Source organism: Peromyscus eremicus, chromosome 6, assembly GCF_949786415.1.
Source record: "Peromyscus eremicus chromosome 6, PerEre_H2_v1, whole genome shotgun sequence".
In the NCBI taxonomy this organism is placed as follows: domain Eukaryota; kingdom Metazoa; phylum Chordata; class Mammalia; order Rodentia; family Cricetidae; genus Peromyscus; species Peromyscus eremicus.
The window spans coordinates 65,267,923-65,295,101 of NC_081421.1; the positions used below are offsets into that span (position 1 = coordinate 65,267,923).

The following is a 27,179-nucleotide window of genomic DNA, read 5'->3' on the forward strand; positions in this document are numbered from 1 at the left end:
CAAGAGTCTTCCCTGGTCACTGTAAACTAGAAAGGAATTTATTTCTTGTTTTTCTTTTCTTTTTTTAGTTTTTCAAGACAGGGTTTCTCTGTATAGCTTTGGAGCCTGTCCTTGAACTCACAGAGATCTGCCTATCTCTGTTTCCCACGTGCTTAAAGGCATGCACCACCACCACCGGGCAGGAATTCACTTCCTTATGAACTCCCATAATATTTATGTTTGTGATATATATATATATATATATATAATATATTTATATACCACACACATATATAAATTTATATAGCATGTATAAATATATATGATATTATATATATCTATAAATAGACATTTAGTGTTGCTGTTATATTATTCTGGATTTGAAGTTCCAACCTGTGACAAAATTACATATGTGATAACTGGAAGACCGGAGAAGATAAATGATTATTGATGGAGGACAGGCATCAGTGAAGGAATGAAAGGGCAGGTATACAAGACAGACAGCTGTGAGGTGGAGGAAGATCTACTTACAAACCTCGGTCCCACCATAGAATTTTTTTTCTCTTCTTTTTAAATAATTCTTTTGAAAATTTGGATACAATACACAAAACAGAGTGCATAGGATCCTTAAAGATGTAAAGAAATGACACAAGAAATAGCAATCTGTTTGAAAAAATATCCAGTAGAATGCATATCCAGGTAGAAGCAGAACAGGCCTCCTGAAGATGGAGCAGCAGCAGCAGAGAGAGAAAGAGACAGAGAGAGACACAGAGACAGAGATAGAGAGACAGAGAGAGACAGAGTGAGACAGAGACAGAGAGTGAGAACGAGCAGGATTACCTGAACTTCAACAAGACTCAATGAAGAATGTGAAGTGTGGAGCCCAGTAAGGTGATGACTTTTAATAGAAAATGAAAGACAGTCATTTATTCAATTAAATATTAATATTTAGGGGAAATAATATTCATGATAGGAGTCTAGAGCAGTGGTTTTAAATCTTGCTAATTCTGCAACCCTCTAATACAGTTCCTCATATTTTGGTGACCCCCAACCATAAAATTATTTTCAATTCTACTTCATAACTGTGATTTTGATAGGTTATGAATTGTAATGTAAATATCTGTGTTTTCTAATGGTCTTAGGGGATCCCTATGAAAAGGTCATTAGACCCCCAAAGAGTTGTGAGTAGTTGAGAACCACTACTCTAGAGTCCCTAGAATGATGAACTTATTTTATTGGCTAATGTTGACTAAATTTCAGTAACTTTAAAAATGATAATGCTCTGGGACTGGGAGATGGGGCAGTGGTTAGAATACCAGCTGCTCTTGCAGAAGACTGAGGTTCTGTTCCAAGCATCCAGATGACAGTTTGTAACTATTCCATAGCTCCAGTTCCAGGGGATCCTGTGCCCTCTTCTCAACTCGGCAGGCACTGCACATGTGTAGTACTCATACATACATTCAGGCAAACACACATACACTTAAAAACAGCTTTTAAAAACTGATGGTGCTCCCCTTACCTTGGGGTTAAGGTCTTGAAGAAGCAGATGTAGTTCATTTCCTGAGAAGTAATCAGCAGAAATCAGGAATATCTCTGAATGTTAAAATAGGGTTGGGATACATCAAACATTTTTCTTTTTATTGTGTGTGTTGTGTAGTGCACGCACATGAGTATGCAGCCATGTAGAAGCCAGAGGAAGATGCATGGCATTCTCTATTTTCCTTAACTCCTTTTCTTGAGACAAGGTCTCTGGCTGAAGTTTCCCATTTCAGGTAGGCTGGCTGACTCCTGAGCTCCCAGGATCCACTTGTCTCTGCTCCCCAGTAATGGAGGTATAGGTACCCACAGCCATACTTGGCTTTTTATGTGAATGCTGAATTCAAACTTAGGTCCCCTTGCTTGCATGGCAAGGATGTTCCCAACTGAGCCAGATCCCATCAAATATCTCGGAGAAGTGAGGGAACACAGGTGGAATTTTGGGTTTTATGACCATTGCCTAAATGATTGGTGTAACTCCAGCACAGCCCTGGCACGGTAATGGGAGGCAGGGAGAAGGAGGAGAAGGAGGAGGAGGAGGAGAAGGAGGAGGAGGAGGAGGAGGAGGAGGAGGAGGAGGAGGAGGAGGAGGGGATTTGGAATACTGATGAATGTCTTTGAAAAGCAAAGTCTTTGAGGGTTAGCTGTAGAATGGGAAGGCTCTACTCATTCCCATTCCATTCCCCTTCATTTTTAATCTCCTCCTTCTGTTTCTTTTCTCCCTTCTTTATCTCTCTTTTTTTTTGTCTTTTCTGTGGAATGTTGTTTAAAAGGCAAAGAAAACTCTATTGTATTGTAGGAAGCAAGGAACTAGCAACTGCTGAGTTTATTAATTTATTCTTTCTGCTAGGCACAACCTTGCTCTTTTAGGGACTCACATTGATGGAGATGGACAGAGGTCAGCAGTTACGTGCCAGAAAAAGTTCCCTTTGTTGATCTTGGGAGGCAGAGACTAGAGGAGGGGCATTTTCAGGTAGGTTTGAAAGCAGAGTCTTAGTTAGAAGGTTTTGAAGCACTGAGATCTTGTGGGATGAAAGGAGAATCTGAAGCCATCTTAGGCTAGGCATGGATGAGAGATTAGGGGAGAGGATATGCTGGACATTTCTGGAAGTTTCTAAACATGATTCATGAGGTGACTTTGTTCATGCCACATGCATTTCTGTGATTTTGGATAAGCTCCAGGAAACTAAACAGCAATGTGAAAATGCAGAGACAAAATCATATTCTTATGGTGGTGGATAGCCCATTTGGATAGATCTCTGGGTTCAGCTTCTCCAAAAGGCCTCCCCATCTGCCATTGAATTAATTTGTGACCATTCTTGAAACTGATAGCAAAGTCCTCCTGAGGAGGATGGATAATGACTTGCCAAAGACATTCTACTTAATCAGTAGACTGGTTGTGTGGCAAAAGAGAATTAGATAGGAGATGGAAACTCAGTTGCTGATCAGGCTACTTTAAAACAGAGAGATTATCTTGGGTTATCCAAAGGAAGGGTGTAAAATAAACAACAAGGATCCTTGAAAGAGCAGAGGGGGAAGAAACCCTAATATCTACTGTGAAAGACCACACTGGCTGTTGTCGGTAAAGAAGATGCAAGAACATGAAAAGAAGAGGGCAGCTGTGGAAGCTGTGGAAGCTGGAAAAGCCGAAGAAATGCTCTCAAGGAGGCTCCCTAAAGCAATGTAGCTTGGCTTGTCACTCTGAGTTTAGTCCACTGAGACCATCTGTCATTTTCTTTTTATTTGTCAACTAGACACAAACTTGAGCTGTCTGGAAAGAGGACTATCAGTTGAGAAAATGCCCCCATAAGATTGGCCTACAGGTACTGGCCTATCAGGTTTTTTCTTGATTTTTGACTGATGTGGATGGGTCCACCTGTCTGGAGGGACAGTGTCACCCCTGGGCAAGTGGTCCTAAGTTTTAGAAGAAAGCAAACAGAACAAGCCATGAGGAGCTAGTCAGTAAGCGGTGGTTTCTCCACGGTCTCTGCCCTGAAGTGAGCTGCTGCCCCGTCCTCCTGCAGTAATGGACTGTTGTCTGGGAGTGTGAGCTGAAATAATCCCTTTCCAAGTTGCTTTTGATCATGGTGTTTTATCACAACAGGAGAAAAGTAGCTAAGACAGCCCATAGACTTCTGACTTTGAGAGCTACAGTGCATTTTTTATGTTTTTGTTCTACTAAATTAACTGTAATGTGTGACGGAAGTGCTAAGAAACTAATGCTTCTCACTATCTGGACGCTCTTGGGAACTTTAAAGGAGTGAGGGCTCAGATGAAGTAGCAGCAACTCCTTCTAGTTCCTTTATTTAAGAAGATCCCGTCATTTGTCCTATCAACACACTCGACCAAGACCTTCTTTCGGTAAAGGAGGCTTAAAGATCCATGGAACAACTATGCTCAGGGTTCAGGAGTGACTCTACCACATAGAACATGTGCAGTATCGGATTAATGGCAATCCCTTAGAGACTTAATTTCCCTTTTTGTGAGAAACCAAAAATCCTATTCACAAATTCCTTTAGAGAATAATTCAGAGTATACAGTAACACTTGGTACCCTCATACTACCTATAAAGGCCTGTATTGACTCGGCTCAGGACTTACTTTTTCCGTGGATCCTTCCTTGATTTTCCAGTTCTCCGTTCTACATCCTTTACTCTGACTCCCTAACCTTTGACTTTACTTTTCTATTCACTGTGATGTGTAGACAATTTAGTACTGTCTCTGTCCTTAACAGAGTCTGACCAGTCACTTGACCCTCTCTGGCCTTCAGACATCATTCGGAAAGCAGATTTTTAGTAGGGTTCATTCCAACCTTCACATTCTGTGATGCTATAAATGATACTATAAATGTGAGAAGGAACAGTAAACCTGGGTACTTCTGTGTCTTTCTAAGTGTTTGGTCACATGTACGTGGTTCCCTTCTCCTTGTTTAGAAGACTGAGTCTTCTGTTCTCTGCATGTAGCAGGGTCTGAGAAAGATGGCTGAGTGATCTTAGATGATCTATCATCTCCTTGGTGAAAAGTAGGAGATTTGGGGCATCTGAGTCTCTCAAAAACCAACCTCAGTGGCCCAGTTAGTTAGTAATGAGGCTTGGATATCTTTGGGGAGATTGTCCCACCCCAAATCTTAGGATGACTAATTTCCCTGACTATGTTCAGTCCTCTAGTAAGACTAGTGCTGATCTGATTTGAAGGGTATCTGAGAATCTCGACTTCTGGACCTGTTATTATTGGGAGCTGGGATGTAATTAGACAGAGAGACTCAGGTAATGCAGATCATTGTTTTTCCTCCATTCCCATCAAATAACAATCTCCTTTGTGTAGATCATAAAAGTTCCCAGACTCCTTTGATTCATTCACCTGCCTATTACAGGGCAATGGGTCTGATAACGCTGAAAAGTATAGAATGTGGCTCATCCTGTTTGCTGGCTCGTAGGTGCCTCTGGAGTTTACTGAGCTTATGAATCCCGTGTGGAGAGAGCACTATACTTCTCTTCCCTTCTCTTCATGTCACCCACACAGGGAGTCTGAATCAGACAGGCAGAAGGTGTAAATCACAGGCCCTTTGGGCCAGAGGGCCACATAAGAACACCTGACTCCACTTCCTTGTTTTAGCTCCAGCATGTGATTTTAACAGGCAACACAGACCTACCTATCAACTGTGATTTTTAGATGATGAAAGTGAGGTGTAAAATCATTTGGGCCTTGTTCCAGGTCATATGGTAAGTTCATGTCTTGGGCAATGGACATGAAAAAGCAGACTGTTTTACCGGAGGAGACTTCATGAGCTTCAAGAAGACAGCAAGTGTGCACACCAGCCTGTGGTTCTTCACAGACGTGAGAAAGTGTTCAAATGTGCATGCCTTCACCTTCAAGGGGGCAGGAGCCCCAGGAAAAGAGCCACTGACAGACATGGGGAGAAATGATGTCCTCAACCTGCTTAGATTTGCTGTTGGTCTTCCATTTTTTCCACTTTGAGTTGGGGCCTGCCTCAAGGGGCCCTAAATCGGGGTTAGAAATCTCCTGACAACCCAGCTAACTCACAGTAGTTTTGGTTCAGTGGTTCCTCACCTGGGAATGCCATTTCCAGCTCAGATAGTGATGTGGAAGTCTCCTTTGGTTCCTCCATGAGCCCAGCTGGCAAATGGAGCAGAGGGGAAGACCTCCAATTGCGTTGTCTTAACAGGTATTTTTCATCCTTTCCTTCTCTCTGCCTCCCTCCATTGCACTAGTTCATATAGCAGATGACAGGTAGCCTGCAGCATTTCCTCTAGCCCAAGGGCATCCTAGCTAGCCTGGATCTTCAAAGCTTGCCAATGCTAGGGATCTGTGGTGGCATCTGCTTTGAGACTCTCTGAACAGACCCTTAGAACTGCTTTGCCAGGAAGAAAGAGTGCTTGGCCCTGCCCACCTCATTTTATGTAAGCCCTCTATCTGGCACTGCACGGATTGATGATCTCACTCTTGGGATGTTGCTTATTTGTATAACTCTCTACCATTTAAGGCAGAGACTTGGTGGCTGCTATGGGAGCTGGGAGTAATTACAGCATTCTGTGGAGCTCTGGCACCCTCATCACATTCTGGTCTTCTTCCCCAGAACTGCCTTTGATCTAACTCTTTGTTGGAAAGGTAACCATTAAGATGTCTATCTTCAGTTTCATTTACATGGAAGATACAAGTACTAAGCTGGCAATAGACATTTTTTTGTTCTCAGACCTGGCTTCCTCTTAGATAGCACGTGGGGTTCTGGAAACTGAGGCTTCAACTCCTGGCCTATTTTTCAATAGCGCCGCTTGGAAGGCCGTGTGCTGAAGGTGAACTTGGCTCTGCAATGTGCATATGCCCTTCCAAGACCTATCAGAGACTCTGGCAGTCCTTGAAGTACTGATTATTATTTTATGATTATTTTTATTCTATTATACAACAAATAAGTGCAGATTAATGAAAATTCAGAAAGCAATAAAGATAGAGTTACTTATATCCCCATTATACAAAACAGTGAGGACAGGAACAAATTTTCTTCTGTTATTATTCATAGTGGTTTTGTATCGAAAATACTTGCTTCATGCAAGCTGAGGTCTTACTATTTCCTCTTATTTTTTATGTTGGTCAGCAGACACAAGGTTTTGGATATGCTGAAGTATTCTACCACTGATCTATAATAGCTCCTGCCCTTCTTCAGTATAGGTTCAGTGGTTGAGCAATGCGCCATGAAGTAACAAGTCTAAATTTAATCAAATCTCGTTAGATATTTACATCTTTTTTCTGAGTTACACTGTGATAGTTGCTTTTATTTACCTAGCTTCCAGTCCCACCTTCATAGTTATTTTTGTCTAATTTATCTGAAATGAATGCACAAGGGCAAACTGTTGAGGCATGTCATGCTTTTGACATCTATTACCATGTTTGCAAAATTGTTTTCTAAAAGGGTGACCAATAATGACACATTAACACTAAGTTCTAGGTATTTATTATTTTAGTCAAAATTTAGATGCAGAAGGCCATCTCATTCTATTTTCAGCCTCCCCCTTCCCTTGATTGCTTCTGAGGTGAGGTGCTTTTCCTCTTGTTATCAACAGCTGATCACAGTCCTCCTTGCAACCTCACAAGGGTTTCCAGAAGTTTCTGATGTCCAGCAGAGGTATAAGAACGTAGGAATTTTGGGACAAGATCCTGCCAGGAGACTCTGAGACTCAGGCCTTCTTCATGTCAGAGAAAGTAACTATTAGTTTTCACATCTGGAAACTGAGAAAATAGTGCCCTGAATGAAGCCCTTGTCTAGCTTTGTCTCCTAGAAGTATATCTATAATGAGTATAGGGGTTCAATCAGAAGTTGTTCCTGGTATCTTTTTCCAGGCATTTTTTTTGAGTATCTGTATTTGTCTTTGACTGTTCTGAACCATTTTCTCAACACCCTTAGGAGGATGGGGAGGTATTGACATGGTGAGCCATTCTTGGGTCAATCTCTTTCATGATCTCTTACTCCTACTATAGAGAATCCCCAACATATCTCCATGTAAATGTTGTGGGCTCTTACAACGCACAGGTGGTTTGACCTGTGTGACAAAACTGTCAGCTGCCTGGCGGCAGGAGTAAGCTCATGACCTTCTAGGAAAACAGGTGCTTGCCTGGAGGTAAGAGGAGCACCCTCCTGTCTGACCATTCACCTACTAGATCTGTGCACCTGGAATGCACGAGCGAGTGGGACGCACGCTGAGAGGGAGGGAGATGGAAAACTGTGGGTGAGTCCATGCACATGGGCTCTGAGGTTCTTGGTTGCTATCGTTCTCTTTAGTTCTGTATCCCACTGCGGTACCTATCCCAGGAATACAAGCCAATACATTTCTTCTTGTGAGTTTGTTTAGTTTGTCTGGACTCTCTAAATCCTTGTAAAATCTTCACTAAATATCAGCTGTGAATGCTTTTCCTAACTGGTGTCCTCCCACACGCATATCTAATTTTTGTACCTAAGTTTTAATTTTGAAATCTTATAGATTCACATATTACAAAAACAAAGGGCCCACATACTCTTCATTGGGGGTTCCTTAAGTAGTGTCATATTATTGAATTTTCATATCAAAGTGAGGTAGATGATACAGCATACACACCCTTCGTGTCTGCTTCTGTGTCTGCAGGGGCACCTGAGAACCTGAGTGCTATGCTCAGAAGAATTAGAGTCTACCTAGAAGTATGGAGTAATGACGCTCAGGCGAACAATGGACTGCCTCTTCACCCACTGTCTATTGTGCTCCAGTACACTAAACACCTGACCTTTGTCTCTTCCCACTCTAAGTCTTGAAATAGCACTGTAACAGCAGCACGGTTTGTGCCATCTTCCCTGTGGGACAGTGAAGGAAACTGAGGCATGAGTAAGAAAAGCAACTGATGTAAAGTCACAGTGTCATTAGGAGGTGGAGCTAGAGTTTAAACACAGGCAGTCTGTCAGAGCCCCTCTGCTATGGCAGATTGGTGGAATGTTGACTCTTGAACTTTTCTAGATCTTTGACCAATCTCCTTTGTCTCTGTTTCTCTCTGTCTCTGTCTGTGTCTCTGTCTCTGTGTCTCTCTCTCTCTCTCTCTTTCTCTCTCTCTCTCTCTCTCTCTCTCTCACACACACACACACACACACACACACACACACACACACACACTCCCCATGTCTTGTTTCCTGGAGTTACATACTTTCCCAGACACAATCCCATTTAAGAAACCATTCAGACTTTGCTCTAACAGGGCTTGGCATTCTCTGGAAAGGCACCTTCCTCTAAGTGACAGGCAGAGGCCGTGGAGTTCTCATAGATCTCACTGCCAAGGATTGCTTCTTGGCATAGTGCTGTGTGACAACCACCACAAGACAAAGCAAATCCTCTAAGGCGGCAGAAGTCTTGCACAGCAGAGGAACAGGTTTACTTGTCAGTTCATGGTTTTGCTTCTAGCCCCACAAGGTTATAGGTGGTAATGGAGGCCAATGGTAGTGGGGTTGGTGTTGCCCATGGTGCCTCAGTCTGGGGGTGGGCATGAGAAGGGGCACTTGGGAGGGCAAGTCTTAACACATACCACAGGGGGGCATGGTGGTGGACATGACGGGGAGCACAGTGGGGGGCACAGCGGGGCAGTTGGTGGGGAACATGGTGGGGGGCATGGCGGCGGACACGGGGGACATGGAGGACACTTTGGTGGTGGTGGGCACTTTTCCCGTGTACACTTGTCAGAGCAGCGCTGCAGCAGCTTCCTTAGACAACTGGGCTGGCATTTGGCCTCACACTTTTGTTCACATCTGGGATCACAGTTCTTGGGCTCAATGGGCTTATTTTTATCATCACTCGACATTTTTTCTTGGATATGGAGGCCTGAGAAGAAATGAGAGACAGAGTGTCAGTGAGGGACAATTCATGGACTTCTTCCTGCTGGACCATCCTGTTCTCATGTGTTTAAGCTCTAGAACATCTAAGCAAGCTGTCCTTGCCTGTGGACTTGGGGTATGTCTGGGTATCTGCACTCACTTTGATTTTCTTTCATCCTGTTTCTGTTCTAGACTCTAAGCAGGTATTCTTAGGGTCCTGGGATGTCCCGACAACCATAAGACCAGTAATTTCAGTGTTGTTGGTATTTTTTGTAAACTCATGGGTTTAGTGTAATTCATGCAAATCATTATTTCAAGGGGTCCATAACTTTTCTTTGATTGCATTGATGAACGCATCACTGGCTCAGCAAACCCCCCAGCAGGCCGCTTCTCTACCTTCTGGAGGTGTGTTAGTGAACAGGCTTGGAAATGCAGGCACACTTGGGAGTTCTTTCCTAAGCCATCCAGTCTTGAAAACTGCTTTCTTCTCTGGTAGACTGAGGCAGGGAAGGCAACTGAGACCATTCTTAGTCCCATGAACCATTCTAGAACCATCCCTCCCTTCCCCTCAGGGGATTGTCAGGCTCTGCCGACTAGTCAGGAAAAGGAAGAAGTCAGGAGAGAAAAGATTAAGTGGGGGATCTAATTTTGTGAATTTATGAATGTTAGAAGCAAGACATATGATTTCCATAAGGGAATTCCTTTTCTGTTGAGTTTTGCCCTAGGCTTTCAATAGGTCTTTATGGAAAGTTTGACTCCTGGATTTGGACAGGGTTTTTAGTTTCTAACAATACTTTAGAAGTTGGCTTTAGTTGGTATGCCTTCGATTTTTATTTAATAATAAAAAGTAAAATTCCATAAAATGTAGTTTAAAAGTCAGTATGACTCTCTGGGGAGGCAGATCTTTAAATGGAGCTCCAAAATGGGCAATGTTCACTCTAGTCCTCGCTACTGAAAATAACAAGAAACTTTTACAAAATAAAACCCTCCCAGCCCTCCTCGGTACTGGGGTTGATGCAGATTGTTCTTAGGACACAGGATGCACAAGAACAATCATTGCTGTTCAGATGCAACTCACCCCTTCCTGTTGGTAGTGAGATTGACAAGCAGTCGAGTGAGGTGGATGATAGGGCTGTGCTTGGGGAGGTAGACTTTCCCCCTGGTTCCTCTGCTGCACTCTGAGGAAGCCAGGGGTGGGCTGGGGGCCAGCTCCATTTATGACATCACTACAGCATCATGAGTAGTGAATGTTGGGTGACTCCAGGACTCCTAACTCAAGTCCTGGACACGAGAATCTAGCTATGGTTACTCAACTCTCAGCCTAGTCTTTTCGCTTCTGGTCCCTCAGAATTGAGGCTGGGAGAACCTGGCTACTGTGGAGGCTCAGAGGGCACCAGGCTCGTTGCTGCTAGGAATGGAAAAGCTGGCCACCGGTAAACCTGTGCTCTGTTGCTTCCCTAGACTCTCCCAACTGTTTTCCCTTCACCTTTCTGGAAAGTTTGTGGGATCAATCACTTCTACTCTCTTTTCCAGATTTTAGTAATATGAGATTCTGAAGTATCTTTTATCTTCTCATACTTGCCAGCCAAAGTCCAAAGATTATTTTACCAATGTCTCTGCATAAATTCTCCCTCCTCTCCCCTGTCTCCCTCCTCTCCATCTCTATGTGCTACTGGTGGGAAGTTAATGATTTTGTTCCTCACTCAGGGAGTAGTCACCTCTTGATATTCAAGATTAATATTCTTCATTGTAAGTAGTGAATCTAACATTCCAGACCACTTCTGACCAATCTTGTTAACCCCAGATCCTGCTGTATGGAAAGGCCTCTCAGAGGTTCTTTCTGGCCTTGTCATAGGCCAGGCCAGGGAGGTTTACAGTTGGAACTGGACTACAACTGTAGCAATGGGAGACTGGCAAGAAAAGTAGTAAAAGGAGCTACCCAGATATAGGGCTTGAACTCAGGCCCAGGAAACTCATCTTGATAGCCAGTCACTGGGGTATCACAAGTGGTTGTTTTTAAAACTTACTTGTATTTTTCGTCTTTTTAAAATATGTCTGAGTGTTTTGCCTGCAGGAATCTGTGTGCACTGTATGTATATCTAGTGTCCACAGAGGCCAGAAGAAGGCTTAGAATACCCGAAAGTGGAGGTACAGAAGTTGTGAGCCGCTGAGTGCTCACCCATTCCACATGAGTGCTGGAGCTGAACCCAGGTTTATTGCAAGAGCAACCAGTACTTTTAACCACTGAACCTTCCCTCCAGGCCCACAAGTGACTCTTTATTACAAATTTGGTATGACCATATCTAAGGTGTCTACATCCTGACAACAGAGGGTGGGATGAATGAGGAAGTAGAGTGGAGGAATGAAAGTGGAAAGTGGGGCAGACTAGCTGAGAGAGAGTTGCATGTCTGAAGGAAGGCAGTGGGGAGGGCAGAGGCTGAGTGCTGATGGCAGAAACAGCTCCACAGAGGTCAGTTTCTGTGGAGAAGTTAAGAGGGAAGTGGAGATGACTCCACTTTCAAGATGAGAGCGCTGTCACTCGTGGGAACTGAAGAAACATTTTTGCACTAGAGGGATAGGTGTTTGAGTCTGAGAATGCTGAGTGTGTTACAGGGGTACCTCCTAGTGATCATGCAGTGCTGAGTGTGCTTACCTGGCCACCTCTTCAGTGATCATTGGAAACTTAGCTTCGGCTTGTGCCGCTGGGCTGACCCTCAGGCAGCTTACCTTGAATGTATTTTAATCTAACAGTCTTTACTGAGTGGATGACCATGAGTTGGTCCAGAGACAGGATTGAGGGAGAGGAAAGAAAAGGGATGGGGAAGAGAGAGAATCAGTTCACAGAGAATGAAAGAATGAATAAGGCCATAAACAATTAATCCAAGCATGCCTGATCAGAAGAGGGAGATGGGGCATTTAACCACTTGGGATAATTGGTATTGGAGACATAGTCTTGGTGCAGACCACTCATTTTCTTTCCTATGTAATTTCCCACGAACTCTATTTCCTCGAAGCTGTTCCCACATCTGGGAGCCAGTCTCCACCTGCTGTCCAGTTTTAGACACAGCTACCAATTTGGATATGGAGAAGGCAGCCATCTTTCAAAGTCAGTGCCAACGGTGGTGGTGGTTTTTACTAGTCACTGTCATCTTCCTTTGTCTTTCTTTCCTCCTCTCATTATTACTCAAGAACATTATATAGTGAACTTAAAACAGTGCGATTTGCTCATCTTCTCAGCCTTTGAAACCTCCTCCCTCCCTTTTCTAAAGCTCAGCATATCCATTGGTGTTGCATTTGGTATCCCTGCTTCCAGCCTCACACTGGGCTTCAGTTTTGTGGGCACCTAGCTGGTGGCAGTTACTAATAAGATGACACATGAAGTGCTTCTTAGGTCACTGAGTCTCAGGAGAGAGGCTGCAAGAGGTGATGAGTAAGTGCTGCAGTCTAGCCAAGATTGGTAGCTAAGAGCTAGGTAGGGCCTTGGTGTCAGATTCCTAGGTTCAAGTCCTGCTTTCATTCCTTACTTCCCTAGTAATTTACTGATCCAGTCTACATCTCAATTCTGTTACCTACAAAATGATATAATAGTAGCACTTGTTTAGGATAACATGTAACTTGCCTTGAGTGTCAGACTCATTCCGCTCTCACCATTGCATAGCCTCACTGTTTGCAGGGTTGTGAAGATCAGAGACACATCAAGAGACACTCAGGCAGTGTTTACTGCATCTGTTGCCAGCATGATGCCTGCCTTTTTCATCCCTTGGCTTTCTGGATCTCTTTCTGTGTCTCTCTTTGTCTCTTTCTCCGCCCCCCCCCCCATATTTTATATGTGTGTGCCATGTTCGTGCATGTACACAGGTATGCTCAGGGGTGTGTGTGTGTGTGTGTGTGTGTGTGTGTGTATGTTCTTGTGGGTGTATGCCAGAGGTATTGTGTGTTATTCCTCAGGCTTAGGCACTATTTCTCCTCTCCTCCCCTCTCCCCTCTCCTCCCCTTCTTCTCTTCACTCCCCTCTCCCCTTCCCTCCTCAAGATGTCTCTCTGGCTAACAAACCCCAAGGATGCATCAATCTCACTTTTCCCAACAATGGGATTACAAACATGTGTCACCTTCCTACCATGCCCACTTTTTAAAATACATTGTTTCTGAGTACTGAATTCAGGTCCTTAGGAAGCAAACACTCTATCAATTGAGCCGTCTCCCCAGTCCTGTGTCTCCATCTCTACTTGCTTCTCATTTCTGATCTTGGCTCCGACACGCACCTTTTCAGTTCTTATACTGTTCTTTAACCTTTCTCCATACTATCATTTTCTGTCTTCCAGCTAAATATCCTGGTGATGTTCCCATCAAGATTAAGTATTTCAATGTTAATGTTAAAACATAATTTCTGTTTTGAGTAGGGACAGTTAATATAAATGTCATTAATAAACAATAGTAATTTAGACATGAAGGCCAACCAAAGCCAAGAGATGGCTGGAAGAGATGTCTCAGTGAGTAAGAGTACTTATTCTGCAAAGTGTGAAGACAGGAGTTTGAATCCCTAGGCTGTTCCCATAATCCTGAAGGTGTGGCAGAGTTGGGTGGATCCTGAGACTTTGTTAACTAGCCCCTCAGTGAAAGTGGTAAGCTTCTGGTTCAGTGAGAGACAATGCCTCAAGGCAAAAGGGTTGAGAAGGATGGGGAGGAACCTGACATCCTGCTGTGGCCTCTGAATTTATGTACATAGGTGTGCACATAGCACACACACACACACACACACACACACACACACACACACACAGACAGATAGACAGATGGACACACACACAGACACACACACACCAGAAATTCCATGGTTCCAATGTGTGTGCCAAAAGGTCAGGGAAATTCTAATAATTGGCAATTTTAGCTAAATTTCCTTCTATAGCTTTATGGCAAAGTCTTTTTTCTTCACATTTTAATTTATTCTTTGAGAATTTCAAACATATATACAATATATTTTAATCATCTTCTCCTGGGGACTTCCCTTCTAAGTCCTCCTGGATCCTTCTTCCATGTCCTTCACCCCAGCTGCCCAAAGCTCCTCATCTTAGGGGTGGGGCTTAAGAGCTTTCCCCTCACTGTGCTGGGATATTGATGAACTTGATCTTGCCCAGGTGTTGTGCACACAGCCATAGCTACTTGAGTAAATGAATGCAATAGCCCTGCCAGGTCCAGAATACATTGTTTTGCTCTGGTCCTCCTTAACCTCTGTCTTTTCTACTCTTTCTGCTCACTCTTCTGTGACATTCCCTGAGTCTTGGGTTCAGGAAGTGTGATACAGAGGTCTCTTTTAGGGCAGAGCATTTTATAGACACATTTTATTCTCTGCACTTTGACAAGTTGTGAGTATCTGTATTAACCATTGTCCACTGCAAAAAGATGCTCATTTTGAGGAGGACTGAGAACTGCACTGTGAGTGCAGAGAGTATTTGGAAGGTAATTTGACACTATATAAACTTAGCAAAATAATAGTAATAATTTTTCCCCTAGGGCATGTGAGCTCCCCAGCCATGGATTCTTGGCCAGATTTATAGCAGCAGGCCTGAGTTTACTCCTGTAGAGGGGGGTCTTAAATCCAACTAGAAAACAGTTGGTTACTCACACAGCATTCATACCACTATTATACTCATGGACAAATCTGTCAAGGGTCATTATCATAGCTCACAGTGTTCTCAGCTGGGCAAGATCTTGATTTTTCTTCATTGCAGCCTACATGGCACCTTCTGGTACTATGAAAGCTATCAAGCATGGAGGAAGCTTCCTGGTCTGTATCAGTTTGATTTCTCTATGTCTTGTGTCCAGTGTATGTTGTCTTCAGTAATAGGGTCTTACAGTCAAGTTCTGGTGGGCAACTGGGAGCAATGACAATAGCTTGTGTTGTTTTTGGTGGTCTATGGGACCTCACTGATCAACAACTCAAAAGGAGGTATTCCAGACATGGCTTTTTGCTGGCCAATCTATGACTTCTTGGAGTAGAATTAACCTCTGTGTAGGACAACTCCATTTAAACTTTTATCATCTGTCTGTCTGTCTACCTATCCATCCATGAAGCCTATAAAATAATAAGTTTTCAAATGAATAGTTCAAATATTGATAGTATTAGTTACCTCTCTCCACATTCCCTCCTGTGTCCCCATTGAACTTACACTCCCGTTGTTATTTTTCTATTTTTCTTGGTAAATTTTGTCAAATAAGCAGTACTCAAAGAATAAAGTCAGGACGGATCACTATTCCTTTTCTTGAAGACTTTTAATACCTCTTCCTTCCCCCAGGGTTTGACTCTTTCCTCTGAGGTGAAATCTCTAGTAGATCCTATTGACTCTTAGGGTCATGCTAAGAAATGAGTCTTTGTTCATTTCCTACTACACGAGCAACCTTATATCCATAACCAGAAGACTATTTCCCTGAATGCTGTAATTCTTTCTTTTTCCAAACTGCACTGCTGGGGGTAAGATGCCTCTGCAAGAAAGGAGATCATCTTCCCCATTGGCTGTTTGGAGTTTCTGCTCCTCCTGGCTCATCCAGCTGTTTCTGGTTCTGAGTAAGGGTTGGTACTATGTACAGAAGAGAGCAATGGCAACAAAACATTCTAAGTTCTCTGTAATAGTGTATGCTATTTCTCTTCCTTGGGAGATCCTCTCCCTGGCACTCACATATAAGAGAAAGCATACAATATACGTACTTTTAGATCTGTGTTATCTTATTCAGGATGATTTTTTTCTAGCATTATACATTTACCTGCAAATTTCATAACCTCATTTTTCTTAACAGCTGAATAATGTTCCATTGTATGAATGTACCACATTTTCATTGTCTGTTCATCAGTTGATGGACATCTAGTCTGTTTCTAATTTCTGGCTGTTATGAATAGAGCAGCAATAAACATGGATGAGCAAGTATCTCTGTAGTAGGATATAGAATCATTTGGGTATATGATCAAGAGTATTACAGCTGGATCTTGAAGTAGATCAATTCTCAGCTTCCCAAGGAACTGCCACACTTGTTTCCATAGTGTTTGTGCAAGTTTGCACTCTCACCAGCAATGAATAAATGTTCCCTTTTCCTATATTCTTGCCAACATATGCTGTTATTTGTAAAAAAGAAGATATGGTTGAAGGACACCTACAATAAACCCATATGGAAATCTACTACTGCAGAAGCTTCCAAAAGCAAATATGCACATAAAAGGAATCTAAATGAAGTCACCAAATAATACAAGTGACAGTGCTCCAAGCAGACATCTTATGCTATCAAGTAAAGCCTCCAATTCTAGGAACGGGTTGCATCTTGTTGAATCATTAGCCAAAGGCGTCCTATAAAATCCCCCAAACATCATAGGCTATTGCCAAGGCTATTGGTTTCTCTTCACAACTTAGTGGTAAGGCTCTATTGTGGAAGACACTTATGTCATTGGACACAGAGAAGTTGAGCTGGCACCTGACTTGAAGCTTCACTCCTACTGACTAGCATTCGTGGGGCTGGAAAGTATTCTGCACACTACTGGAGGAGAAAAAGTAATCATCATTATCACCCATCTATAAACCCTGTGACATACAACAGTGACCTGATATACTAGTGACTGCAAGATGTACTAATGCAATAGTGGCACTAATGTTATGAGATCAATCAAACACTTTGTGATTGGATTTAAGGCCCATTTAATGTGATGTAATCCATACTTGACACTGCTAAAATTGCCAAGGACCTGAGACTAGATAGGTCATGGACATAGGGAAAAGCCTATACTATTATTCTGCCAAAGGAACATAGCAATACAATGACTCCTCACCACATACTGCTATATCCATAGATCAGTGCCTCACTCAGTCCACATCAGAGAGTCTTTTTCTTGTAGATAGCAACCAATGCAGAGACTCACAACTAGACAATGAGAGAGTGAGAGATTTTGGAGCATTCAGTCTTAAAAGAGATGTTTTCATCAGACCTCCACCTCAAGGCTGAGAGATATATGTGGAAGAGGATGCAGAAAGATTGTAGATGCCAGAGTTCTAAGGAAGCAGTATCTTCCATGTACAACAGGGCTGATACGCATATGAACTCACAAAGACTGTGGCAGCATACACAAGGCCTGTATAGGTTCAAGCCACATGGGGTCCCAGCACTAAGGGGTAAGATGATTCGAGGTTCCATCTAGAACCAAGAAGCTATTTACAATTGATACCTGATGGGAGAAAAATCAGTTTTCTCCAATGAAGTGTCACTAGGAATATCAACTACACTTCAGAACATGCCTCATGACCAGTATTAGTAGGCCAACACAAAACAAACATCTTGGCTTTTGTTGTGTACTTTTTATCGTATGTTTTGACTTACTGGTCTTTTGAATGTTCTGATTTTCATTTTTGTGTTTGTTTTTGTGTTTGCTTTTACTTGTTTTAAAAGAGAGAACTTAATGTTGGGTAGGTAAGGAGTAGGGGGATGTGGCAGAGATTGGGGGAGGGTAAGGAGCATGATCAAAATACAGAGTATGAAAAGAATTTTTAAAATTAAAACCTCAGCCACTGAACTAAATTAATAAAAAAAAAACTATTCTGAGCTGATGCAAGATGCTTCTGGGCTTGGCAGGATCTTAAAGCTGACTTTTATTTCATCAAAGTGAACGTGCTCTTCAGGACTTCTTCCCTTCTATTGCATGGTTGGAATTTTGATCATGTTTCTTTAACTCTGGCAAAGGCATCTCCTTTGCTCTCTTCCTGTGGCTCCTGCATTTAGCCAGTTCTTCTCCAGCTTCTGTTGGCTCAGGTCACTTCATCCTCAGAGGGTCTCTTGGGCAGGATTTTAATCAAAGCTAGCACCAGTTTTCCTTTCCTTGTGCCTCATAGGTGACTCATGGGATCCTGCATACCTCTTTCTTTCTCCAATCACCATTAGTGATATTTCCCCAACATTTACGCTCATTGGATGCAGGGAGAGGGAAGTTTCATGTTGTTCTCATAACTCTAGCTCTGTGTTTATCCTGCTTGATTTCACTGTGAAATTTGAGGTTGTTGTGGCCTCTTTTGGTCCTTTCTCCTCTGGATTCCCCATGACCTGGACAGGGTCCTGCCTCTCCAGCCTTGTCTAGTATTCTTTCTGAGACCTTCCTTCTCTGAAGAAACCTTCCAACTTTTCAGCCTCTTTTCTCCTCACACACTTACATTTCATCTTATTCTTTACATCACTGCAGCCAAGCCAAAGGATTCCAAAGCCTGTACTCTTGCTGTTTTCTATGACCAAATGTTAAACCCCTCAAGCTGACTGAACAAAGTGAGAATTCATCTATCTGATCTTTCCTAACCTGCCCCTTATTGTGAGCCGCAACTCTAAACAATATTGCTGTTCAACCAAGCTGCTTCTGTATCAGAATCTGCCAGGCTCACACAGCCTGCTGCCCCCTTCTCCTTCTCAGCCCCACAGCACCTGTACTCTTAGGGTTTGGCAGCTGTTTCCTTAGCCACAGGCTCCTGGCCAGTGTTGGTGAACGATACTGATCATCTACCTCCATCAGTCTTATTTCCTGCTGGACTGTTGTCTTCACCAGCATCACTGTCATAGACGACGTCCTTTCCTCCTTCCCTCCTTCCCTCCATTTCATGCTCTACTATATGGCCACAGCAGATTGCAACGTAACAAAAGCTTAACTATAGAACTTAAGAGGAGGGCCAAGGTTGCTCATTAAGGCTATGGAAACCGTACCAATCTGGTCCCAGGGCTGGTTTTTCTACTTTCTGTATCCTTCCTGGCATCAAGCTACGTGCAGTTCTCAGAATTTACCGTGTCGGTTTCTGGAAAGTGCGTTTCCATTTTCTGCCAGGCATGTCTTCCTCCTCCTGTGCTCAACTGTAAGCTGATAAAGAATTTACCTGAAACATTTATCTGATTCAGGCTGCTAGTTACTGCAGCCAGCCAGATTTTTCTAAAATGACTTTTTTTTTTTTTGAAGTGGAGATTAAACCTTGGGCTTCACACAGCCTAGGCCAGTGTTCTGTACTCGTGAGTTATATTCCCAGCCCTCTCCCCCCCCCCCACACTTTGTTACAGGCTACTCAGTTACTCAGGCTAGCCTTAAACTTTCTGGGAATACTGGCCTGGCCTCTACCACAAGGCCTGGTGCATTCTGAGATTTTTATTCTTGTATTTTGTAGTTATAGAACAAGACCACTTATTATCTTTGTGACTCAGTGTCCAGTATCTACCCAGCATGCTAGTCTCTCAATAATAAAAGCTTATTGTCATTTAAACATTATTTAAACAGCTCTGAGTTATTCTCTCTAACTGGAATGCCCTTCCCCTTTGCCCATTTCGTCTAGCTGATCTGTACAGTTTGAAAACCTTGCCTTTCATGTAAGACTCTCCTTCCTTCTCCCCTTGCCCCCAGCACATGCCCTAAAGCTTCTACTGGGAAGCAGCTCTGGACACATGTCCTTTCTCACAAAGTGCCCTCACTCCAGAGAGGGGACTTTTATTATTGCCTCTTTATTGTTCTCTTGGGCCTCATATTTAAGATGTTCAATGACTATTTGAGGGGCCTCTGGCTGGATTTGTAAGATGAGCTAAGAATCAAATGAATTATCCAAAGAGAGATATCTGGTTCCTGGCAGGTGGGGTCTTCTCTACAGGTTAGCCTTAGTCATCAGGATATCTGAATCAGGCTAACAATGACAAGCCAAGGTAGCACCTTCAGCCCCAAGGACTGAGTCCCAAGCAGAAAGGGATTTCTTATGAGATTTAGACCTCAGTCTCCCTTTCCTAGGAGATCAATCTTTCTTACCATGAATTTCTACTTCCCACAACAAACACATTTTTCTGTCTTCTAGAGCAAGGGAGGACCTGAGACTCGGGATTTGGAAGGAAAGCACCCAGGCAAGGGGTGTGTAGAGGAGGCTGGGTAGATAGGATCATTCTCCAGAGGGAAGGCAGGCCTTCCCATCTCTGCCATTGTGAGTACAATCTGCCCAGGGCCACTTCCCAAGGCTTCCTGCCAAGCTTCTGCTGCCTTTGCCCCGTGATCCAGCAAGGGGCAGAAACTGACTAGAGCACATGCCATAACCGAGGCAGCAGACATGGAGAGAAGATTCTTCAACATGTTGGGAGTGCTTGCAGCAAGACCAGAGCACAGGCAGAGAAGTCTTCGTGCATGGAAGGAAGATGAAAAACAGGATCGATTTTCCTCATTTGATGTAGTATTAGAAACCAGGAAAGTCGAGAGGTGTGTTCAGTTGACTTAACCTAGCTCTTGCTAATTTCTTGACCAGGTTTGCTTCATATGTATATATGAGAGGAGGCTAAATTGACTTTTATTTTTACTTTATTTGTATGCTTCTCTGTTTGTAGGTATGTCACGTACATGAACGAGCTTGTGGAAGCCACACACTTCAGATCCCCCTCTCTCTCTCACCTGATTTAGGTGTTGGGTACCAAACTGGATCCCTCTGGGAGCAGTACACACTCTGAGCAGCTGAGTTTATAAGCTCTCTGGCTCCATAAACTTTGTTTTCTTAATGATCTTCTGTTGCCACCAGATGGCAGCACACATTGGGACAACAGCCTCTAGCCCTGTATGTCAAACAGCTAAGCTGTGGGAACAGCCTAAATGGCTACTGCTAGATGAATGGATTGGGAGAATGTGATAACTACACACAGCAGAATACCATTCAGCCTTTAGAAGAAGGATAGCCTGCTGTCTCCAAATATGTGTGGTTTTTGGTAAATCAAATATTTTAATATCCCATTTATCTAGTCAAATGTACTCAATATTCTCATCTCAGAATCCTTAACTGAGATGTAAGGTAACATGTTCATAAATTCAGGCATAGGATGGAACATCTTTTGGGAGTGTTTGTTATGCAACCTACCACCCAGTTACACAGAGAAACCCTCTCTCAAAAAAAATTGTCAGTACTCATCAACTAGAATTCTGTTGGCTGATGTATTTGTTTTGCTCATAAATTTTTATGTTTCTTGAATGCAGAAACCACATACACACACTATTAATTTTTTGAGACATCTCATGTAGTTCTGTAACCCAGGTTGTCCTCAGACTTGCCATGTAATGGAGGATGGCCTTCTTCTCTCCCTCAATTGCTGGGATTACCACCTGGCTTAGACATATATTTGAATCTCCTAAAAATTTTAACAAAACCAGGGATGTCTTCTAAGGATTAATCCTGCTTCCACAGAGATAGTCTTAAACTTACTGTGTTTATTTTGGCATTGTTTGCATTAGAACGGTCATTTCTTGTACTAGAATATCAGACAGAGGGTGACATTTGAAGTTTTGATTGCAAATTAGTGTCTTACAGCTGTATGTAACAGAGACCATGAGCTGCTCAGAATCTTTAGTTTCATTTGGTAGGTAGCTGATACATGGCACAATGAATACAATTCAAAGGGAATATTGTTTTCTCTGTGTGACTCAGTGTCTTGACCCTCATGTTTCCATCCTGCTCAGTATCTCCATCACTGGCCACCTTACTCTCCTTTGGTCTACCTTTCCTCTGGGAATGAGGCATTTTATGGGATCTGATCATTTGGACTTGAAGAATGGAGACTTCCACAGGGTTCCTCTTCCTTCCCCTGGATGCTGTTTTCCTAGCTAAGCCATTAGTCCTTTTCCTGCATCGTTGCCCGTTCCCAGTTGCCCATCCCCACCCATGGGCATGTATTAGTCTAGATGATACCGGAACAATAGTTCAGATTCTTCAGGGAGAATGCCTTTGATGGACGGAACAGAAACTAGGCATGATGGTTGGGGATTGGATTGCAGGTACAGAAAACGGCCTGGGAAGATTTTAAGAGGGAGGAGGAAGGCTGAGGAGCAGGTGAGTTAGGAGCTTCACTCACTCCTCTGTGGCACATGGCAGGGATGGCTTCTCAAATGAACTGTGAGCTCATTTAGGAGAACCACCTTTTTCCTGTATGAAATCTGAAGAAAATGTAATATGTTTTGTTGTTTATTTTTCTTTCCATAGAACACTCTTTCAACTTCCTGTGGTAGGTGTTGTTAGGGACCAGTGTCGTCATGGGTACAGGATACAGCCACGGAGGAATGGGTCATGGTCTCACCTATGGCAGTGGTGGTTACTACAGAAGCACAGGCCTGTCCATCTTGAAAAGATGTAATGTATTGTCTATGGGGCAGATGGGAGGGCTTGGCTGGTTTATTGTAGAGGTTTCAGGTTTAGTTAGAGATGGGGAGAAGAGGCCTCTTCTGAGATATCTGTGGTTCTAGTTTTCAAAGGGAATTGAATCTGTGATGAGAGGAGAATCCAGCCACTACATGTCCAGGAAGAGGAGGGTGATCTCAGAGATGCCATCTCTGCTTTGGTGGGCCTTGCTATTGGCATGGGAGATGCTTTAGAGGGACATATTTCTGTTGGCCAGGGAGTGGAGGACAGGGCTCCAGAACCTGGGGAGGGAATTGAGGAGGACTTCGTGTTGCTGCTGCTGGCAGGTCATTTTTCTGTGTCTGAAGGGAATCTGTAAGAATAGCACATATTCAAAAATCTCCCTTCATTTTGTTCCCAGGAGCTCCCGAGACCAGCATAGCTCTGCTATTTCTTGTGCAAATGATCTTCTCCGCAGTCTTTCTGGCATAACCTTGATGTCCACAACACTGGCAGCAACTTCCAGGCAAGGAAACTCTTTGGAACTCTAACCATCTCCTTTCTGTCCTTAGGTGAGCAGCCCTAGCTTGTGGTCCATGGTGAACACCATCCATGTGGTGTCCAGTTCAAGGGGGGGCAGCAGGTTTGGCACTGGTGTAGCACTGTGGAGGTTAGGGACAGGGCAGGTTTCAGCCAGGGAGACTGGGGTCTGTATTGTCCCATTAGCTGTGGGAGGAGGATAACAGCCCTAGACTGCAAGAGTTAAGGGATGAGTTTGACAGTGAGGCAGGTACTGCGTGGATGTTCCACTGCAACTCCAAAGGAGACACAGACAGAAATCAGTGAGGATGGGGGCAGCAAGTGTGGGTGGAGGGAGGGCCTCACAGAAGCTTCCTGGCAGTGTCTGCTCTTATTCCATCGACTTAGAAGTGGAAGGCGTATGTTTACGTGGGGCTTGCAGCAGACCTGTCTGACATCGGATGTGAACAGAAAGGCCCTGTAGTCCTGCTCCCTGTCCTCAGCAACTGTGGAAGCCCAAGGTCCCTTGATCTAGGTACACAGAGCTGCTTTCTGTGCAGGGGAGGCTGCTGCTGATTTCCCTAGGCTTCGTGGTTCTTCTGAGGCTGGAGGTTTTGGGTCTGCCTTCAGAACAGGGCATTACTCCAGTGCCCATCTCCTCCTTTGGGCTGGTCTTCATCCCTTCTCTTCCCCTTTTATTCCATCAACAAAGGAGCCTCTGCTCAGCTCACTCTTGTGTGAGTTCACAGTTTATGAGGCTGCTATACTCTCTTTCCTGTCCTCTTCACACTGGTTGTGACAGGTAGTGACTACCCCAAATCCTGGAATGTAGGAATATTAGCTTATCACCCAGACAGACAGACAGACAGACAGACAGACAGACAGACAGAGACACAGACACAGACACACACACACACACACACACACACACACACACACACACACACACAAGTTTTGCCCAACCCAATATATTGCTTAGCATCTGTGGTCATCTCAACTAAGGAAAATGAAAATACTCTGAACTGAAAACAGGCCATCTACTGTCTCATTTGTCTTGATTTATCAGAGATTCTCTCTAAGAGTTAAGTGGCTTTATACTTCAAACATATATATATATACATATATATATATATATATATATATTACTGGTAATAATTATGGTAAAAGGTCTCTACATTTCTAAAAAACAATTGCTCTATAACTTCCTTTTATTAGATGCACATGCGTCTAGGAATTCATGTGTCTTCATCAATATTAACCTTTACAATCCTCACCAAATCCTTTGAAAAACCAAGATCCACCTTCAGTGACCCATTTGTCATTCCAAAGGTCCTGGACAGGTACATGACACCTTCTCCACCAGCCCAGCCATTTTACTTATCTGCCTCCCTGGGTGCCATGTGAAAGGAAGGACCCAAGTAGCCTGAAGAGGTTCTTTCCATGGTCTTTTATTTTGTATTTCTCCATGGGACAGGGGGAACGAACATGACTCCCTCTGGACAGCCTGCCTCCAGGTGTAGCTCTTTGGTTCTGGAAACACTTGTCAAATCCATCTCTACAGAAAACTGTTGCTACCTGTGACTAATGGCATTCCTTCTCCTACAATAAAAATAGGTCAAGATGAGACAGGTATGCCCTAGGCAACTGCATGTTCACATCTATCTTGTCAGGCTTTAACTGGGCACTCTGCTTGACTGTGGAAACCTTCGTGGAAGGTCACCATGAGTGTGGATTCCCGGAGGCTGGATCATGTCATCTAACTTTTCATCCCTCCATCCCCTTGCTTTGCTTTGTGTCGTGACCAAGACTCTTTTGTTGCGTCTTACCAAATATCTGCCTCTTTACCTTATATTTTGATTAGTTACATTGTCAGGATTTTCCAGAGAAATAGAACAAACATGCCATATAGGTTGTGGTAGTTTGAACAGGAATAGGCTCCTATAGGCTTATATATTTGAATGTTAGCTTATTAGGGATACTTGACAGGTATTAGGAAGTATGGTCTTACTGGAGTAGGCGTGGCCTTGTTGGAGGAAATATGTCACTGGAGGTGGGCTTTGGGGTTTCAAATGCTTAAGCCAAGCCCAGTGTCTCTCTTTTCCTGCTGTCCGTGGATCCAAATGTAAACTCTCAGCTCCTTCTCCAGCACCATGTCTGCTTGCATGCTGCTATGCTTCCTGCCACGATGACAATGGACTAAACCTCTGAACTATAAGCCAGCCCCAGTTAAATGTTTTCCTTTATGAGTTGCCCTGGTCATGGTGTTTTTTTTTTTTTCACAGCCAAAGAACATTGACTAAGACCGAATTATACACCCTATTGTTACGTGTATCATACACATATCTTTGTTTATTTGAAGGAACTGCTGACAAGTCCAGAATCCGTGGGACAAAACATCAGGTTGAAGATAGAAAAAGAGCCATAGTTCAAGTTCAAAGGCAGCTGCTGGCAGAAATCCTCAAGGGAGACTAACTAGTCTTTTTGACTGGGGCTATTTATATGAAGACCAACATTATGTGCTTTAGTTAAACTCCAGTGATTTAAATGTTAATTAAAATGAAAAAATACCTTCACAGAAAAATCTACAGTAATGTTTGACCTGGCTACTGTGACCTAATCATACATATGTGTGTGTGCTTACACACACACACACACACACACACACACACACATGCATGCACACATGTATGCAACACAATGCCAGGTGAGAGGTAGTGGGATAGAAAGACTAAAATTGATAATTTTTGGAAGTGACTTGGGAAGGGTTCCTTTCCTTTTCCTGAAAATACTGAGCACTAGAATTAGGGGTTATGAGACTCTGAAACAGCTTTGATCTTTGGTTTCACAATCTGACAACATTAAGAAGTACAGAAGCAAACAGTTATTTTTTCTCTCTAGTACTGGTACTCAGTATTAACTGTAGATTTTGACTTTCCATTGAAAAAATGGCAGATTTGATTTTCTTCCTATTTTGAATGATTAAGAATTACTCTATAAGGTTTGGGGCTCCAGTGTTCTGTCTCCAGATTCTTGGATTTCTTTTTGATTCCTTTTGATTCCTCCTTCTGGCTTCCTGTTGCTTTCATAGCACAGGGAACTACTCCAAGCCTTTACTTGTTAATCATCATGCCCAGGGCTCAGAGAGTGGGTATTATTCATTCTAAAGAAAGGAGCCCAGAAATGAAAGCCTACCACAACATTGCATAAAAAAGCTTCAAGGTCTTGTGAGGCAAAGGGATAGGGCTGTCTTTGTATTATGCTTCATGGTCTGGGCATGCAACTGTGAGGGTTCATCCTGGCTCCTTCAATTAGTTCAAAGAGACCATGGGAAGAAGCATCCTCCACACTAGGAGAAATGCCCACCAAAGCAGAAGTGACACCTCTGAAGCCACCCTACACCTGAAGATAACATGAAGAGAAATGAAGACAAGAATCCCTCCTAGCAACCCTCACCCTTCTTTCCATCAACTACCGTGAAAACACACAAGTTCAGGAACATCTGCCTCCAGACAGATTTGAGGAGAATGACATCTCCATTCAAGGTTTTCTTGCAGTGGATCAGTGAACCACACTGTCAGCATCTAGCACCCAGCAGAAAGTAGACTGAGGCACTATGGACCCTTGTATAGATTATGTGTACTGTGGCCAAGACAAGCTAGTTCTTCTAGCTGCTGCCTACTCAGAACTGCTGCTTCTGTTGGCTTGAAAGATCATGAAAATAAAATGAGAGAGAAGGTCCATCTTCAGCTCTGCCTTTTGCCTCTTTCCAAACATTTGAGAAGCCAGTATGCATTAAAGTAATTGACTTGAATGTCAGGTCCTCCTGAATTCCCTCCTTACCCCCTTTCAGTTAGGGAAGTGACATCTCTTTCATATTCTCTCCATGACCACTCCTGCTCCAAAGATGAAGGACTCTACCTCTGTCTCTGAGTGTGGTTGCTTTGAAGTCTGCAATGCTTTAACCTGCTCCTTCAGTAAATCCCCTGGTTACTGATTGTATTTGACCATTTACTGATGAGTTATGAGAGGGAGGAAGAGACAGTTACAGACGAGAAAGAAAGATCTGTGTGGGAAGGCAGTAACTGGGATAGCCACTGGGTAGATTGGGAGGGTAGAGGTACACAGGTACTTTTGGAAATTAGGACAATGGGATTTTCTCATTGGTACATTCCCTGA

At 43.3% G+C, this 27,179-nt stretch overlaps 1 protein-coding gene and 1 long non-coding RNA gene across 3 annotated transcripts; one reads left to right on the forward strand and one right to left on the reverse strand.

Moving 5' to 3' along the window:
• Positions 1-8,897: 8,897 nt before the first annotated feature.
• Positions 8,898-10,568, reverse strand: Lelp1 (late cornified envelope like proline rich 1). The gene is made up of 2 exons (XM_059265775.1): positions 10,436-10,568; positions 8,898-9,364 (listed from the first exon to the last, which is right to left on the reverse strand). Exon 2 carries the CDS (start codon positions 9,342-9,344, stop codon positions 9,015-9,017), a length of 330 nt encoding a protein of 109 aa, XP_059121758.1. The 5' UTR covers positions 9,345-9,364; positions 10,436-10,568; the 3' UTR covers positions 8,898-9,014.
• An 11,444-nt stretch (positions 10,569-22,012) lies between these two features.
• On the forward strand, positions 22,013-26,998 carry LOC131913238 (uncharacterized). 2 transcript variants are annotated; one of them, XR_009379841.1, is made up of 3 exons: positions 22,013-22,199; positions 22,350-23,538; positions 25,363-26,998. It is a non-coding gene; the product is annotated as an uncharacterized LOC131913238 (long non-coding RNA). The 2 variants fall into 2 exon arrangements; XR_009379840.1 differs by having other exon boundaries at positions 22,013-23,538.
• The last annotated feature ends 181 nt before the right edge of the window (positions 26,999-27,179 follow it).